The sequence below is a fragment of the Lithobates pipiens genome, unplaced genomic scaffold (genome assembly GCF_037356315.1).
Source record: "Lithobates pipiens isolate NorthernLeopardFrog02 unplaced genomic scaffold, aLitPip1_a1.2 Scaffold_18, whole genome shotgun sequence".
NCBI classification, from domain to species: Eukaryota; Metazoa; Chordata; class Amphibia; order Anura; family Ranidae; genus Lithobates; species Lithobates pipiens.
The window spans coordinates 612574119-612591869 of NW_027507758.1; the positions used below are offsets into that span (position 1 = coordinate 612574119).

The 17751-nt window shown below is 44.1% G+C and overlaps 1 protein-coding gene across 1 annotated transcript in view; it reads left to right on the plus strand.

The window, feature by feature from the left end:
• Positions 1 to 17751, plus strand: part of LOC143986831 (vomeronasal type-2 receptor 26-like) — a 37037-nt gene that overhangs the window by 6622 nt on the left and 12664 nt on the right. Inside the window, exons 3-4 of the mRNA XM_077485239.1 lie at positions 2012 to 2334; positions 15252 to 16052. Of these exons, the coding sequence (XP_077341365.1) occupies positions 2012 to 2334; positions 15252 to 16052 (1124 nt within the window). The remainder of the gene's footprint in view (positions 1 to 2011; positions 2335 to 15251; positions 16053 to 17751) is intronic.

The window sequence follows — 17751 nt, forward strand, 5'->3', positions numbered from 1 at the left end:
TGAACTCTCTTCAAGGTATTCTGGGATGCTATTTATGGTAGAAAAAGAAATCCCGATGTCCACGACAAACTCTTATCAAACACATATCAGTGGGTGGTTCCTCCATCCCAGATCTCACTGACTATTATGACGCCACTATTCTAAGTCAGCTGAAAGAATGGTTCAGCCCCTCAACCACCACACTTTGGGGAGATATAGAGACAACACTCATATCTCACCCCAACCCGCAACACTGGCTACTTAGTCAAAGACCCAAACAACCTATCCTGACCTACCTTCCGCCCACAGTTAAGGCCATCATCTCGACGTGGCGCCGTGTCATAACATACCAATGGAAGGATACCCCGACCACTAAACTGAACCCACTTCTGACGATCCTCCACTGACTAATCCCCAACCTTAATATTAAAGCATGGAATATAACACCAAAATCAATATATTATATGACCAAGAGGCCTTGAAACCATACAATCAGCTTCAAAACTATCTAAATCTCCCAGCGCCTACTCAGTTCACTTATCTTCAAATGGCACATTGCCTTAATGCCAATCACCAGATCCGTGCTCGCATCCCTGTCAAGATCTGGTCGTACTTAACTAAGCCCACTGCAGGTTTGCAGGGAATATCAACCATCTACCCAGTGTTAAATGAAAAGAATATATTTACCCTAATACCCCCACTCGCTAAATAGGAACTAGACCTGGGATGCCACTTTACCCCATCTCAATGGATAGCCTCTTTCCAATCGATTCGTAAGGCAACAACCTGTGCTACTGGAATTAACCCAAAAAATAATCCAAAAGGAGATACCTAACGCCGTCGATCTTATCAAAATTTGGAGGTATCACCTTATCTGCTTGTTGGAGAAAGTGCGACCAATTTGGGTCATTACTTCATACTCTCTGGGATTGCCCTACCATACAAGAATATTGGAAAGAGGTGTTCCGGTTGATTTCGGAAGTAATTGACACCCCTCTTCGAGCCTCCCCAGAATTGGCCATATTAAACATAAACATCAACCTTATCATCCCTGCACATCACAAAGTAGTAACACATATACTCTTGGCAGCTAGACTGTCACTTACTAGGAGATGGAAATCGGAATCCCCGCCCTCCTTGAACGATGTCATAATTCTTACTCAAACCCATTATTCTAAGAACTACTGACTACCACCACGAACGCACGATATCTCAAAGAACAAAGGGCATGGGCCCCCTGGCTTCAATGGTATAAAACTTTCACCCAACAGACCTGAGTTACAAATGACATAGGTAGAGTGGATAGGTATCGACGTTAGATGACTGAATGCCACTCGACTATTCTCGGTAGTTTGAGAAGATATTAGTGCTTGATATTACAGGCAGTCTACTCTATGCAGCTCTGTGGGCGGTGTCGGACACCCCAAGGCACAGAAAGATCCCGTTAAGGGGTGTCGGGGTTGTCGAGACAGTGCCCAGGCTGACAAAGCTGAAACTCTAACTGACTGCTACTGTTGTATGCTGCATTATTGCCTAGTATTTGGCTTGGATGCAACAATTGCTTACCTGTTCTCTCCAGTCCGAACTATATCTATTGGTGAATGTCCCTGTTAATTTTCGATATTTGCTGTGTATTGTTTGCAGTTTACTATTGTACTGTTTTATCATTGAAATCTCAATAAAAAATATTTGACGGAAAAAAAAAAAAGGAGATAGATTTTCTTTCTTAATTAAATCATAGCCAACTGGTTTGAGGAACATCACCGCCGTTCCTCTGCCTTGATTTGCTAGCCACATACTATCAGTAGGCATGGTTTATTTTTATGTGCTTTTGAGACCCAGAGAATTTATTTGCAGACTTCTCTGGCAGAATTTATTAAATGAACTGTATAGCCTTGAACTATGACCAACGGACTTAAAACATCAGTAGACATTGTTTACTTTGTATGCACTTGAAATCAAATTTGACTACATCTACCAGTTTCTCTGTTGACTCCTCATGGGATCAGACATATACATTGTATTATATAAGATGTTATTTTTTCAAAATATCACTTCCTCAGGCCCATTCCTCCATATTATCGATATTTCTTGACAATGCTTTTTGCCATCAATGAAATTAATAAAGATCCAACAATTTTACCAAATATGACTCTGGGATTCCACATGTATGATTCATGTAATGACAATCGGAAAGCTGTGAAAAGCATCTTACAGATCTTATCTGGTCCAGGACAGACGGTGCCGAATTATTCCTGTAGGAAAAGCGGCAAGTTAATCGGTTTTATTGGGGATCAAAACTCTGAAACTACAGTGAACATAGCGCAGATACTGGCCCTGTATAGATACACCCAGGTATGCAAATGGTTTCTCTGTAACTCCTATTTTAACAGTGGTATTTTAACCACTTGCCTACTGGGCCCTTTTACCCCTTCCTGCCCAGGCCAATTTTCAGCTCTCAGTGCTGCCACACTTTCAATGACAATTATGCGGTCAATGACACACTGTACCCATATTCCTTTTTTTTTGTACACAAATAGAGCTTTCTGTTGGTGGTATTAAATCACGGCTGATTTTTTTATTTTTTTGCTGAACAAATGAAAAAAGATAAAAAAAAATAAATAATAATAATAATTTCTTAGTTTCTGTTATAAATTTTTACAAACAGGTAATTTTTCACCTTCACTAATGTGCGCTGATGAGGCAGCACTGATGGGCATTGATTGACAGTACTGATGGGAACTGATTAGCATTGATACTCAGCACTGATGGGCATTAATAGGCAGCACTGATGGGCACTAATGAGGTGGCACTGATGGGCATTAATTGGCACTGATTGACAGTACTGATGGGAACTGATTAGCACTGATAGTCAGCACTGATGGGCATTAATAGGCAGCACTGATGGGCATTAATAGGCAGCACTGATGGGCACACATGAGGTGGCACTGATTAACAGCAGCACTGATAGGCTGCACCGATGGACACTGATTGGCAGCACTGATGGGCATTGATTGACAGCATTGATTGGCACTGATTGGCAGCACTGATGGGAACTGATTAGCACTGATAGGCAACACTGATGGGCACTGTTGGGGCTGCACTGATAATCAGGACATTGATGATTAGTGCCCTAATTATAAGTGCAGATGTCCCCTTTTACACAAGCTGGTTACCGGCTCTCTCCTCACGCTGTGACGTGTAGAAAGCAATGCTTATAACTGGCAAATGTGTTTACATAGTAATCAGCAGTGATTGGACAGAGCTGATCTTGTGGTAAAGAGATGCTGTGATTGGCTGTTTACCCTGATCTGTGATCAGCTGTGTCCAAAGGCTGAGTGCACACTGCAGTGGGTGGGGGAGGGCGTGGTTCTGGGAGGACGTCAATAGATGCCCTTCCAGTAGCTGAAATATAACTGTAAAAGACACCTTTCAGGTGCCATTATGAGATCGCTTTGCATTTTTTCAATGAATGTAAACCATTCTTTGATTGGATGAGGTGGAAAGACAGGGCAGTAATGTCATGCCCTTCACCTCATCTAATCAGAGAATACTTTGCGTTGCAAAGAATTCTCTTAGTGGTGGGACATTGAAAGGGTTACTTCACTAATCAAAAAGAAAAGTGGTGAGTGTAATATGGGTTACATACAGTATCTCACAAAAGTGAGTACACCCCTCACATTTTTGTAAATATTTCATTCTATCTTTTCATGTGACAACACTGAAGAAATGACACTTTGCTACAATGTAAAGTAGTGAGTGTACAGCTTGTATAACAGTGTAAATTTGCTGTCCCCTCAAAATAACTCAACACACAGCCATTAATGTCTAAACCACTGGCAACAAAAGTGAGTACACCCCTAAGTGAAAATGTCCAAATTGGGCCCAAAGTGTTAATATTTTGTGGGGCCACCATTAGTTTCCAGCACTGCCCTCTTGGGCATGCAGTTTACCAGAGCTTCATACGTTGCTACGGGAGTCCTCTTCCACTCCTCCCTGACGACATCATGGAGCTGATGGATGTTAGAGACCTTGCACTCCTCCACCTTCCATTTGAGGATGCCCCACAGATGCTAAACAGGGTTTAGGTCTGGAGACATGCTTGGCCAGTCCATCACCTTTACTCTCAGCTTCTTTAGCAAGGCAGTGATTGTCTTGCAGGTGTGTTTGGATTCGTTATGTTGAAATACTGCCCTGTGGCCCAGTCTCTGATGGGAGGGGCTGAAGCTCTGCTTCAGTATGTCACAGTACATGTTGGCATTCATGGTTGCCATAATGAACTGTAGCTCACCAGTGCCAGCAGCACTAATGCAGCCCCTGACCATGACACTGCCACCACCATGCATGACTGTAGACAAGACACACTTGTCTTTGTACTTCTCACCTGGTTGCTGCCACGCACGCTTGACACCATCTGAACCAAATAAGTTTATCTTGGTCTCATCAGACCACAGGACATGGTTCCAGTAATCCAAGACCTTAGTCTGCTTGTCTTCGGCAAACTGTTTTGCAGGCTTTCTTGTGCATCATCTTTAGAAGAGGCTTTCTTCTGGGACGACAGCCATGCAGATCAATTTGATGCAGTGTGCAGCGTATAGTCTGAGCACTGACAGGCTGACTGCCCCACCCCTCCAACCTCTGCAGCAATGCTGGCAGCACTCATGTGTCTATTTCCCAAAGACAACCTCTGGATATGACGCTGAGCATGGCCACTCAACTTCTTTGGTCAACCACGGCAAGGCCTGTTCTGAGTGGAACCTCTCCTGGTAAACTGCTTTATGATCTCTTGGCCATCATGCTGCAGCTCAGTTTCAGGGTCTTGGCAATCTTCTTATAGCCTAGGCCATCTTTATACACATGTTCTCATGTTTTTGTACACCAATTTTGGACATTAGCCCTTTCTCAAAATGGTGTATTGGTATTGGTATGTGTGAATTGAATGATGAGAGTTGGATGCCCCCATTTGAGCTATACACATTTGTCTGTGGTGGTTATATAATGGAATCCATCCACGTAAATGTGAAGTGGTTTTTCCCCCTTAAGACATTTTATAGTATATGCCTGATGATTAGGGCAGCGTTGCCCTATTCCTAAATGGCGAATTGGGAGGGTGAACCAGGAGCTCAGAAGTGGGCGTTTACAAGTGTAGCCATTGTATACTTAAGGCGGTGGATCAGCGCGCCGCCCGTACCACAGGAAGAAGTCAGCTTTGATGAAACGACGTAGGGTTGAGCGGCATGCTGATGCCATTCCCCGTTGTTCTAGGAAGGACGGGCAGTGAGAACGAGAGAGAGCCGGCCGGCTCGTTATTTTACACACACGCTTGTATATGGCTAAATTTTGAGTTTGAAATCTTGATTTTTACATGTTTTAATAAGTCTTTTGTGGAGTTACGATATGGGACCTTTTCTGTCTGTTTTATCCCATTAAATCAATGCGGCTGGAATGAGAGATGCTCTAAGGTGGAGATATACTGATCGGAGTTACCAGCGGTGTTTCTTAAAGGTCCAGACTGGGGGTTAAATTTGCAGGCACGTTCGATCTCCTTAAAAAGAGATAGCTGGTAAGCCTCACTGGATCTAGTGGTGGAGGATTCTTTCCTTGGTGCACTTGCTTGATATTCTGAGGGTGCTGTGTGCGGTGTCACCTAAGTGGACTGAAGCTTTATTTCCCTATCCTCCTGCCTCTATATTTAACCATCGGCTTTCCATTCAATTTTGGACTATTTTCATTCGTTTTCTATCATTGTTTTTTATTTTCATTTGAGTTTTAATATCAATAATTTTTGTACACATGGTGGGAAATATGTTTTTTCCTGGCGGTAATGATTTATTTTAGCACTATTTATGGTATATGATTTTCAGCGCAGCTTTTTTTCTTAAATTGGTTTTCATTGTGTGTATCTCACATTAAGTTGCAGCAGGAGTTTTTCAATATTTTATTTTGTTCACGGATATCCATATAATTCTTTATAGACAGCGCTGTTTTTTCACTTTTCATAAGCCATCTTTATGTAAAGAAAAAACATTTTTTTTTTCAGATCCTCAGAGAGTTCTTTGTCAGGGGGTGCCGTGCTGAACGTCCAGGGACCAAAATGAGAGATTCAGAGCGATAACACCAAATTGAACATACCTGCTCTCTAATACACACCTGAGACCTTGTAATACTAATGAGTCACATGACACCGGGGAGGGAAAATGGCTAATTGGGCCCAATTTGGACATTTTCACTTAGGGGTGTACTCACTTTTGTTGCCAGCGGTTTAGACATTAATGGTTGTGAGTTGAGTTATTTTGAGGGGACAGCAAATTATACAAGCTGTACACTCACTACTAGGGATGAGCTTCGAGTTCGAGTCGAACTCATGTTCGACTCGAACATTGCCTGTTCGCCTGTTCAGCGAACAGTGAACAATTTGGGCTGTTCGCAGCAAATTCGAAAAGCCGGAACACCCTATACAAGTCTATGGGAGAAATCTAAAGTGCTCATTTTAAAGGGTAATATGCAGGTTACTGTCCTAAAAAGTGTTTGGGGACCTGGGTCCTGCCCCAGGGGACATGGATCAATGCAAAAAAAAGTTTTAAAAACGGCCGTTTTTTCAGGAGCAGTGATTTTAATAATGATTAAAGTGAAACAATAAAAGTTTAATATTCCTTTAAATTTCGTAGCTGGGGGGTATCTATAGTATGCCTGTGAAGGGGCGCATGTTTCTGGTGCTTAGAACTGTCCCTGCACAAAGTGTCATTTGTGCAGGAAAAAAAGTCTTTTAAAATCACTTGCGGCTAAATTGTCGGGTCTCCGTAATACAGAGAACACTCAATGAGTGTTCTCTGTATTAGCCGACAATTCATTCATTCATTGATAAAAAAAAAAAAAAAAAAAAAAGCGTGGGGGTTCCCCTAAATTCAATTACCAGGCCCTTCAGGTCTGACATGGATATTAAGGGGAACCCCGTGTCAAATTTTAAAAAAAAATTGACGTGGGGGTCCCCCTAAATATCTATACCAGACCCTTCAGGTCTGATATGGATATTAAGGGGAACCCCGCATCAAATAAAAAAAAAATTGACGTGGGGGTCCCCCTAAAAATCCATATCAGACCCTTTATCCGAGCACGCAACCTGGCAGGCCGCAGGAAAAGAGGGGGGACGAGAGAGCGGCCCCCCTCCCTCCTGAACCGTACCAGGCCACATACCCTCAACATTGGGAGGATGCTTTGGGGGTCTGTGACCCCTCAAAGCACCTTGTCCCCATGTTGATAAGGACAAGGGCCTCATCCTCACAACCCTGGCCGTTGGTTGTGAGGGTCTGCGGGCGGGGGGCTTATCAGAATCTGGAAGCCCCCTTTAACAAGGGGACCCCCAGATCCCGGCCCCCCCCCTGTTTGAAATGGTAAGGGGGTACAAAAGTACCCCTACCATTTCACAAAGAAAGTGTCAAAATGGTTAAATAAGACAAACACACTTTTGAAAAATTCCTTTATTAAAAATGAAAAAAATAAAAAAAAGATTCCAGCGGTGCTAATCCACTCTTGCTATCCAGCGACAGATCTCTGGGGTCCAGTGATGGATGATCATATCCAGCGACGGGGGATCTCTCAGTCCAGCGCTGTCCATACATCCTTCTTCTGTCTCCACTCCGGAGACACTGCAGAGAGCCCAGCGCTGACATTTCTTATATTAGGAGGGCGGGGCCACCCGTCACCTGACCCCGCCCCTCTGACGCTGGAGAGGGAAGCCAGGGGTTCCCCAGTGACGTGTGGGTGACCCCGCCCCCTCTGATGTAACGCAGGTTTCCGTTACATCAGAGGGGGCGGGGTCGCCCACACATCACTGGGGAACCCCTGGCTCCCTTCACCAGCATCAGAGGGGGCGGGGTCAGGTGACGGGTGGCCCCGCCCTCCTAATATAAGAAACATCAGCGCTGGGCTCTCTGCAGTGTCTCCGGAGTGGAGACAGAAGAAGGATGTATGGACTGCGCTGGACTGAGAGATCCCCCGTCGCTGGATATGATCATCCATCGCTGGACCCCGGAGATCCGTCGCTGGATAGCAAGAGTGGATTAGCACCGCTGGAATCTTTTTTTTATTTTTTTCATTTTTAATAAAGGAATTTTTCAAAAGTGTGTTTGTCTTATTTAACCATTTTGACACTTTCTTTGTGAAATGGTAGGGGTACTTTTGTACCCCCTTACCATTTCAAACAGGGGGGGGGCGGGATCTGGGGGTCCCCTTGTTAAAGGGGGCTTCCAGATTCTGATAAGCCCCCCGCCCGCAGACCCTCACAACCAACGGCCAGGGTTGTGAGGATGAGGCCCTTGTCCTTATCAACATGGGGACAAGGTGCTTTGAGGGGTCACAGACCCCCAAAGCATCCTCCCAATGTTGAGGGTATGTGGCCTGGTACGGTTCAGGAGGGAGGGGGGGCCGCTCTCTCGTCCCCCCTCTTTTCCTGCGGCCTGCTAGGTTGCGTGCTCGGTTAAAGGGTCTGATATGGATTTTTAGGGGGACCCCACGTCAATTTTTTTAAAAAATTTGATGCGGGGTTCCCCTTAATATCCATATCAGACCTGAAGGGTCTGGTATGGATATTTAGGGGGACCCCCACGTCATTTTTTTTTTTTATTTGACACGGGGTTCCCCTTAATATCCATGTCAGACCTGAAGGGCCTGGTAATTGAATTTGGGGGAACCCCCACGCTTTTTTTTTTTTTTTTTTTGAGTGTTCTCTGTATTACGGGGAGCCGACAATTTAGCCGCAAGTGATTTTAAAAGACTTTTTTTCCTGCACAAATGACACTTTGTGCAGGGACAGTTCTAAGCACCAGAAACATGCGCCCCTTCACAGGCATACTATAGATACCCCCCAGCTACGAAAATTTAAAGGAATATTACACTTTTATTGTTTCACTTTAATCATTATTAAAATCACTGCTCCTGAAAAAACGGCCGTTTTTTAAACTTCTTTTTGCATTGATCCATGTCCCCTGGGGCAGGACCTGGGTCCCCAAACACTTTTTAGGGCAGTAACCTGCATATTACCCTTTAAAATGAGCACTTTAGATTGTGAACGTTCGAGTCCCATAGACTTTAATAGGGTTCTAAAGTTCACACGAAGTTTAGGTCTGTTCGCAGGTTCTGGTGCGAACCGAACAGGGGGGTGTTCGGCTCATCCCTACTCACTATTTTACATTGTAGCAAAGTGTAATTTCTTCAGTGTTGTCACGTGAAAAGATAGAATAAAATATTTACAAAAAATGTGAGGGGTGTACTCACTTTTGTGAGATACTGTAGCTGCTCCATCACTTCACAAATGAGAACAAAAAAGAGTATCTCCCATGGGATTCTGTTGCAACAATAAAAGTACAAACCAAATGTGTTTCTTTATAAAAAATAAAAATAAAATGGATTTGGACAACAACATAGAAGTTTAAAATTTTTGAATCCAGGTCTATACAGTCCAATTTCTAGTCTAATATGCAATTAAAGTGGTGTTGCCACCAAAAAATTAAAAGCTGCTTAAAATTCGTAAAAAAAATAAAAAATAAATAATTGGCAAAAAAAATTTTTTTTACTCACCTCTAAATACCTGTTGCTAGGGGGTCCCTCGTAGTCTGCCTTCTTCATTGCCCGGGCTGGTGACATCACTTCCCCTCGCGCCACACATTCACCTGGGACCCGTCACGTGTCCCAGGTGACTGTACGGCGTATCACGGCGCCCTGCACCGCTTGCGCATGCGCAGTGGGTGCCCGGCTGTGAAGCCACAGCCGGGTGCCCACAGTACGCATGACGGTGCCGCGAGCAGAGCGGGGAATGAGGGGGGGGGGGCTTCGTTCCCCCGCATCGCTGGACCCTGGGACAGGTAAGTGTCCGATTATTAAAGGCCAGCAGCTGCAGTATTTGTAGCTGCTGACTTTAAATTTTTTTTTTTTAGGGGTTACCCCACTTTAACCACTTTCAGACCGGACCATTTTGCTGGTAAATGACCAGAGGTCTTTTTACACTTTGGCACTGCGCTGCTTTAACTGGTAATTGCGCGGTCATGCAATGTTGTACCCAAACAAAATTTGCGTCCTTTTCTTCCCACAAATAGAGCTTTCTTTTGATGGTATTTGATTGCCTCTGCGATTTTTATTTTTTGCGATATAAACGTAAAAAGACCGCAAATTTTGAAAAAAAATGATATTTTCTACTTTTTGTTATTAGAAAAATCCAATAAACTCAATTTTAGTCATACATTTAGGCCAAAATGTATTCAGCCACATGTCTTTGGTAAAAAAAAAGTCAATAATTGTATATTTATTGGTTTGCGCAAAAGTTGTCACATCTACAAACTAAGGTACGTTTTCTGGAATTTACGCAGCTTTTAGTTTACGACTGCCTATCTCATTTCTTGAGGTGCTAAAATGGCAGGGCAGTACAAAACCCCCCCAAATGACCCCATTTTGGAAAGTAGACCCCCTAAGGAAATTGATAAGAGGCATGTTGAGCCCATTGAATATTTTATTTTTTTGCCTCAAGCGATTGAATAATGACAAAAAAAAATTTTTTTTTTTTTTTTTACACAAAGTTGTCACTAAATGATATATTGCTCACACATGCTATGGGCGTATGTGAAATGACACCCCAAAATAAATTCTGCTGCTTCTCCTGAGTACGGGGATACCACATATGTGGGACTTTTTGGGAGCCTAGCCGCGTACGGGGCCCCGAAAACCAAGCACCGCCTTCAGGCTTTCTAAGGGCGTAAATTTTTGAGTTCACTTCTCACTACCTATTACAGTTTTGAAGGCCATAAAATGCCAAGATGGCACAAAACCCCCACAAATGACCCCATTTTAGAAAGTAGACACCCCAAGCTATTTGCTGAGAGGCATGTTGAGTTCATGGAATATTTTATATTTTGCCACAAGTTGCGGGAAAATTACAAACTTTTTTATTTTTTTATTTTTTTTCACAAAGTTGTCACTAAATGATATATTGCTCACACATGCCATGGGCATATGTGAAATGACACCCCAAAATAAATTCCGCTGCTTCTCCTGAGTACGGGGATACCACATATGTGGGACTTTTTGGGAGCCTAGCCGCGTACGGGGCCCCGAAAACCAAGCACCGCCTTCAGGCTTTCTAAGGGCGTAAATATTTGACTTCACTCCTCACTACCTATTACAGTTTTGAAGGCCATAAAATGCCAAGATGGCACAAAACCCCCACAAATGACCCCATTTTAGAAAGTAGACACCCCAAGCTATTTGCTGAGAGGCATGTTGAGTCCATGGAATATTTTATATTTTGCCACAAGTTGCGGGAAAATTACAAACTTTTTTTTTTTTTCACAAAGTTGTCACTAAATGATATATTGCTCACGCATGCCATGGGCATATGTGAAATGACACCCCAAAATAAATTCTGCTGCTTCTCCTGAGTACGGGGATACCACATATGTGGGACTTTTTGGGAGCCTAGCCGCGTACGGGGCCCCGAAAACCAAGCACCGCCTTCAGGCTTTCTAAGGGCGTTACAGTTTTGAAGGCCATAAAATGCCAAGATGGCACAAACCCCCCCCAAATGACCCCATTTTGGAAAGTAGACACCCCTAAATTTAGGGGTACACTAGTGAGACTAGGTAATAAATGGCGGGTGCCCTGAAACTATAAAAAAATAACTAACCAACCAGCGTCACCTGTAACAGTTATATGGTGATCACTGGTGAAAGGGTTAACTAGGGGGCAATCAGGGGGCTTTATGCGGTAGTATATGGGGGTCCCTGGCGCTATAAAAAGCTGCGGCGAACCTAAATACCTACCTGCCTAACTAGCGTCACCTGTGACACTAATACAGCGATCATAAAAACGATCGCTTATTAGGCTGGGTTCACACTGGAGCGATGCGGGAACGCCACGAATGCGCGGCGGGTTCCCGCATCGCATGCCTCCCGGCGGCAGTTCACACTGCCCTATGCGAACTGCTGGGAGTGTCAGTGAAATGTTACTGACACCCCCAGATCAGTTCGCATATCGCAGTGCGATCTGCAAACTCGGATCGCATGGTGTGAACACCCATGCGATCCGATTCTGCTGCGGGCCAAAAAAAGGGTCCCGTGCGAATTTGCGGCGGGTGCGGCGGGTGTGGCGGGTGCGGCGGGTGCGGTGAATGGCTGAACTCGAATCGCACAGAGATCGGATGTGATTTGCACTGCAGTGCGGTGCGAATCACATCCGTTCTCAAACCGCTGCAATCTGAACCCAGCCTTAGTGACACTGGCGACGGGGGGTGATCACGGGGTTAAACCTTTATTGGGGGGGTTAGGGGGGTACCTTAGAACTAAAGGGGGCTAACCCTAACTGCCCTAACAGTTATTAGTCACAAATGACACCCGCCGGGTGATCAGGGGTTAAACCTTTATTAGGTAATAAATGGCGGGTGCCCTGAAACTATAAAAAAATAACTAACCAACCAGCGTCACCTGTAACAGTTATATGGTGATCACTGGTGAAAGGGTTAACTAGGGGGCAATCAGGGGGCTTTATGCGGTAGTATATGGGGGTCCCTGGCGCTATAAAAAGCTGCGGCGAACCTAAATACCTACCTGCCTAACTAGCGTCACCTGTGACACTAATACGGCGATCAGAAAAATGATCGCTTATTAGGCTGGGTTCACACTGGAGCGATGCGGAAACGCCGCGAATCCGCGGCGGGTTCCCGCATCGCATGCCTCCCGGCGGCAGTTCACACTGCCCTATGCGAACTGCTGGGAGTGTCAGTGAAATGTTACTGACACCCCCAGATCAGTTCGCATATCGCAGTGCGATCTGCAAACTCGGATCGCATGGTGTGAACACCCATGCGATCCGATTCTGCTGCGGGCCAAAAAAAGGGTCCCGTGCGAATTTGCGGCGGGTGTGGCGGGTGCGGCGAATGGCTGAACTCGAATCGCACAGAGATCGGATGTGATTTGCACTGCAGTGCGGTGCGAATCACATTCGTTCTCATAAACCGCTGCAATGTGAACCCAGCCTTAGTGACACTGGCGACGGGGGGTGATCACGGGGTTAAACCTTTATTGGGGGGGTTAGGGGGGTACATTAGAACTAAAGGGGGCTAACTCTAACTGCCCTAACAGTTATTACAGTCACAAATGACACCAATGCAAAAAAAAAAAAAAAAAAAAAATGACATTGGTGTCACTGTGACTGGGGGGCAGGGGTAATTGGGGGGGTGATCGGGGGGTAAAGGGGGGGTGTGAGTGTGCCTGGCATGTTCTACTGTGTGTGTAGAGTGTTGGTGCAACTCACCGATCCGCTCTCCTCCGTGTCGGAACGGAAAATACCGACACGGAGGAGAGAATACATCACTTCCTCTCCTGTGTTTACATTACAGGAGAGGAAGTGATGTCACGGGGGATTTCCATTCGTCGAGAGCGATCGCGAGGGGGTGGCCATGAATGAATGGCCGCCCCCTCATCCCGGATCGCTCTCGAAGAAATGCCGACCGCCGCAGGCACCGGGGGGGGGCCCGATCGGGCCCCCCACCCGCGGGCAGGCAGGGACTTATATATACGCCCATATGCCTGCCCGTGCCATTCTGCCGACGTATATCGTCGTGCGGCGGTCGGCAAGTGGTTAAGTCTTATGCACAGAAAGACAACTCGTTTTGACTAATTACAGTCTTCTTCAGGGCACAGTAAGGTGGAAAAAACAATGAAGGCAACAAGTATATAGATTTCACAGAAATAAAAATGAAAGACAATGTTCTTACACTATGAGTGCCTATAGACATTACTTACATAGTAGACGGGATAGAACCAAAAAAATCCGTAGTGTGATTCAGAGGTCACGGTATGGAGGTCGATTTAAAGGCTCATGGAGGATCATAGTACACAGTCCAATTCCTAGTCTAATATACAATAGAGTCTTGTGCCACGTACACACGATTGGAAATTAGGCCAACAAAAGACCGATGAGAGCTTTTGGTCGGAAAATGTGACCTTGTGTATGCTCCATCTGACTTTTTCTGGCCGAATTTCCGTCAGCAAAAGATTGAGAGCAGGTTCTCAATTTTTTGGTTGGAAAAAGTTCTGATCGGAAATTCCGATTGTAGCAATTTGTACGCGCAAAATTCCTACGCATACTCGGAAACAATTTGATGCATGCTCGGAAGCATTGAACATCATTTTCACGGTTCGTCATAGTGTTGTACGTTACCGTGTTCTTGACAGTCGAAAATTCGGCGAACTTTTGTGTGACCGTGTGTATGCAAGCCAAGCTTGAGGGGAATTTCGTTGGTAAAAAACATCCAAGATTTTTCTGACGTAAAATCCGCTCGTGTGTACGCGGCATAATACACAGAAAGACAAAAATATATATATATTGGATCTATTTTATAGCCACCAAAATTAGCAACGTGTTTTGACTAAAGGTGAAGTTGTCCTTTAATGTGGCACTACAACATTGCTGATGCAAGGCAAATTGACAATGTCTTTAGAAAAATCAGCCAACACCCTTCTCCCCTTGTATTCATTGCACCTGCATCCCCCTTGCAGCTCCTTCTCCACTGCTGATGAGATTAACTGGCACTTTCAGGTATGGAAGAGGGAGACATGTGGGACCTGCTCCCCTCTAAGCCCTTGTACACACGGTCGGAGAATCTGTCGGAATGAGTCTTATCGGACCATGTCGTCAGATAATCCGACTGTGTGTGGTATGCATCGGACTGATTCCGTCCGAAACTCCGTCCGACCTAATTTTCCAACATGTTGGAAATATTTCCCGACCAACTGGGCCGGACGGACCTAATCCGATCATGTGTAGAGCATTTTCATCGGACCAAGTGCCACGCATGCTCAGATCAAATTCCTACATCAAAGCTATTGGCTACTAGCCTGAATGTAGTCCCATCGTAACGAAATTACGTCATCACTTTCTGAAAGATCGGATTTTTCGCCAACTTGGCCCGACCGTGTGTATGCAACAGTTTCGGACACAATCCGTCGGACAAAATCCGACGGGCAAAATCCGACGGATTTGGTTGGCAAAATCTCTGACCGTGCGTACGTGGGCTAACAGTCACTACTAATTGCTAGGCCCATACACTATGACATGATAGGGGTCAGGCACAGCCTTTGCAGAGACATGGTCACTTGTTTCAGAAAGGTGACAATATGTTTTTAGGTATATTACTGCAACAATCAAATTAACATGTATCTGTTTTTAAAATTGTAGATTTTTATATGGATACATAGTACAAGGAATCCAATATCTTTATATTATAGGTCAGTTATGGTGCAACCACTTCTGTTCTCAATGACAGAAATATGTACCCCACATTTTTACGGACAGTTCAAAGTAACCGGACCATTTATTTCATATTATCTAATCTTCTCCAATTCTTTGGCTGGACATGGGTTGGAATTCTATCTTCTGATGATGACAGCGGTAATGAGGAAACCCAACTTCTGACTCAAAATCTAACCATGAAGGGCATTTGTGTTGCCTACATGATCAAGATAAAGCCAGGTGTTATGAGCATTACAGAAAATACTTTTAAAAATAGCATTGAGACCATTAGAATGTCATCTGCTCAGGTTATAATTCTTTGTGGGACCTTTTCTTCATTTATGGCTGATCTTTTAAAAGAAGTGCGCCACATGCTCTATGATAAGACATTCATTTTTGGACCAAAAATTGCTTCCAATGCATTTCTTATGGAACATTTCAGAGAAATGCTTACAGGTAGTTTGGCTGTAGAGTTTTATAATCTGCCTGTTCCTGACATGAAGAGTTTTTATGACAGTTTTCAGGTTGTGAACCATCCTCAGGACATGCTACTGGAACACATATGGCTGCTATATCTACACTGTTCAGGAACCAATGAGTCAAGTAATAGATTTTATAGTAAGGTATATAAAGTGTCTCTTTTCAACTGCTCTGGGACTAAACGTGTCACTGAATTCATTAGTTTTCAAAACCCGGGTTTGACTGATCGGGTTTATAAAGCAGTTTATTCATTGGTTCATGCTCTACACAACATGTATCTGTCTATAGGAAGTCAGGCTCCAGAGAAGATAGCTCAGGTACTGTACATAACAATCTACATCAGTTAAGCAATTACTTTATTATGAAGATGGTTTGCTGTCTATATGAAGTACTTACTGTATTTCCTGTATACATTTATCTAATAGTAAAAAAAATAAAAAAATAATAAATAATAAATAAAATAAAAAATAATGTTTCAGGTAATACTAATAAGAGGATGGAGCAAAACCACAAATCTCCACCCTTAATAAAAGTGTTTCGCTGGTGCAGGGAATGACTTCATCCTCATGCCGATAAGACCCTAAGGAATTGTGAACACTCCAAATTTTGAGAGAAGATGTTGAAGCAGAATGCTAGGAATGTCTTCTCAGTGGGACTTGGTGTTCCTTACATATATACACAATTTTTGTTTAAATGTTCATGGTTATGGACGTTATCCTGTTGGAAGATAAACCTTCACCCCAGTCTGAGGTGCAGAGCAGGTTTTCATCAAGGATGTCTCTGAACAATGCTGCATTCATCTTTCCATAAATCCTGACTAGTCTCCCAGTTTCTGCCACTGAAAAACATCCCCACAGCATGATGCAGCCACCACCATGCTTCACTGTAGGGATGGTATTGGCCAGGTGATGAGCGGTGCCTGGTTTCCTCCAGACATGATGCCAAAGAGTTTTCTTTGTTTCATCAGACCAAATAATTTTGTTTCTCATGGTTTGAGAGTCCTTCAGGTGCCTTTTGGCAAACTCCAATCAGGCTGTCATGTGCCTTTTCCTGAGGAGTGGCTTCCGTCTGGCCACTATACCATACAGGCCTGATTGGTGGAGTGCTGCAGAGATGATTGTTCTTCAGGAAGGCTCTCCTCTCTCCACAGAGAAATGCTGGAGCTCTGTCAGGGTTCTTGGTCACCTCCCTGAATAAGACCCTTCTTCCCCGATTGCTCAGTTTGGCCGAGCAGCCCGCTCTAGGAAGAGTCCTGGTGTTTCCAAACCTCTTCTATTTATGGATGACAGAGGCCACTGTGCTAATAGGGACTGCAGAAATCTTTCTGTACCGTTCCCCAGATTTGTGCCTATCCCCAGATCTGTGCCTCAATACAAACCTGTCTCAGAAGTCTACATACCATTCCTTGGACTTCATGGCTTGGTTTGTGTTCTGACATGCACTGTTAACTGTGGGACCTTATATAGACAGGTGTGTGCCTTTCCCAATCATGTAATCATGTCCAATTGACTGCATTTAACACAGGTGGACTCCAATCAATTGTATAAACATCTCAAGGATGATCTGTGGAAACAGGATGCACCTGAGCTCAATTTTGAGCATCATGACAGAGGCTGTGAAAACTTACTGTATGTACATGGGATTTTTTTTAAATACATTTGTATAGATTTCTAACAAACTACTTTCACATTGTCATTATGGGGAATTATTTGTAGAATTTTGAGACAAATAATGAATTTGATAAATTTTGGAATAAAGCTGTAACATAACAAAATGTGGAAGAAGTGAAGCGCTATGAATACTTTCTGGGTACACTGTACTTTTTAGGTACTTGCAGGAGTACTGGAAGTACTGTCAGGGATTCTGCAAGTCTTGTAACATGCCCCACCTCACTTACTCACAGCCTCCAGATGTCTCCCAGGGTCAGATTTCTTGGAATGTACATAATGGAAATCTCTATATAAGTAAGATGCATGCATTCTGTCTCCTGGATATTGTCTTGCCCATCAGAACATT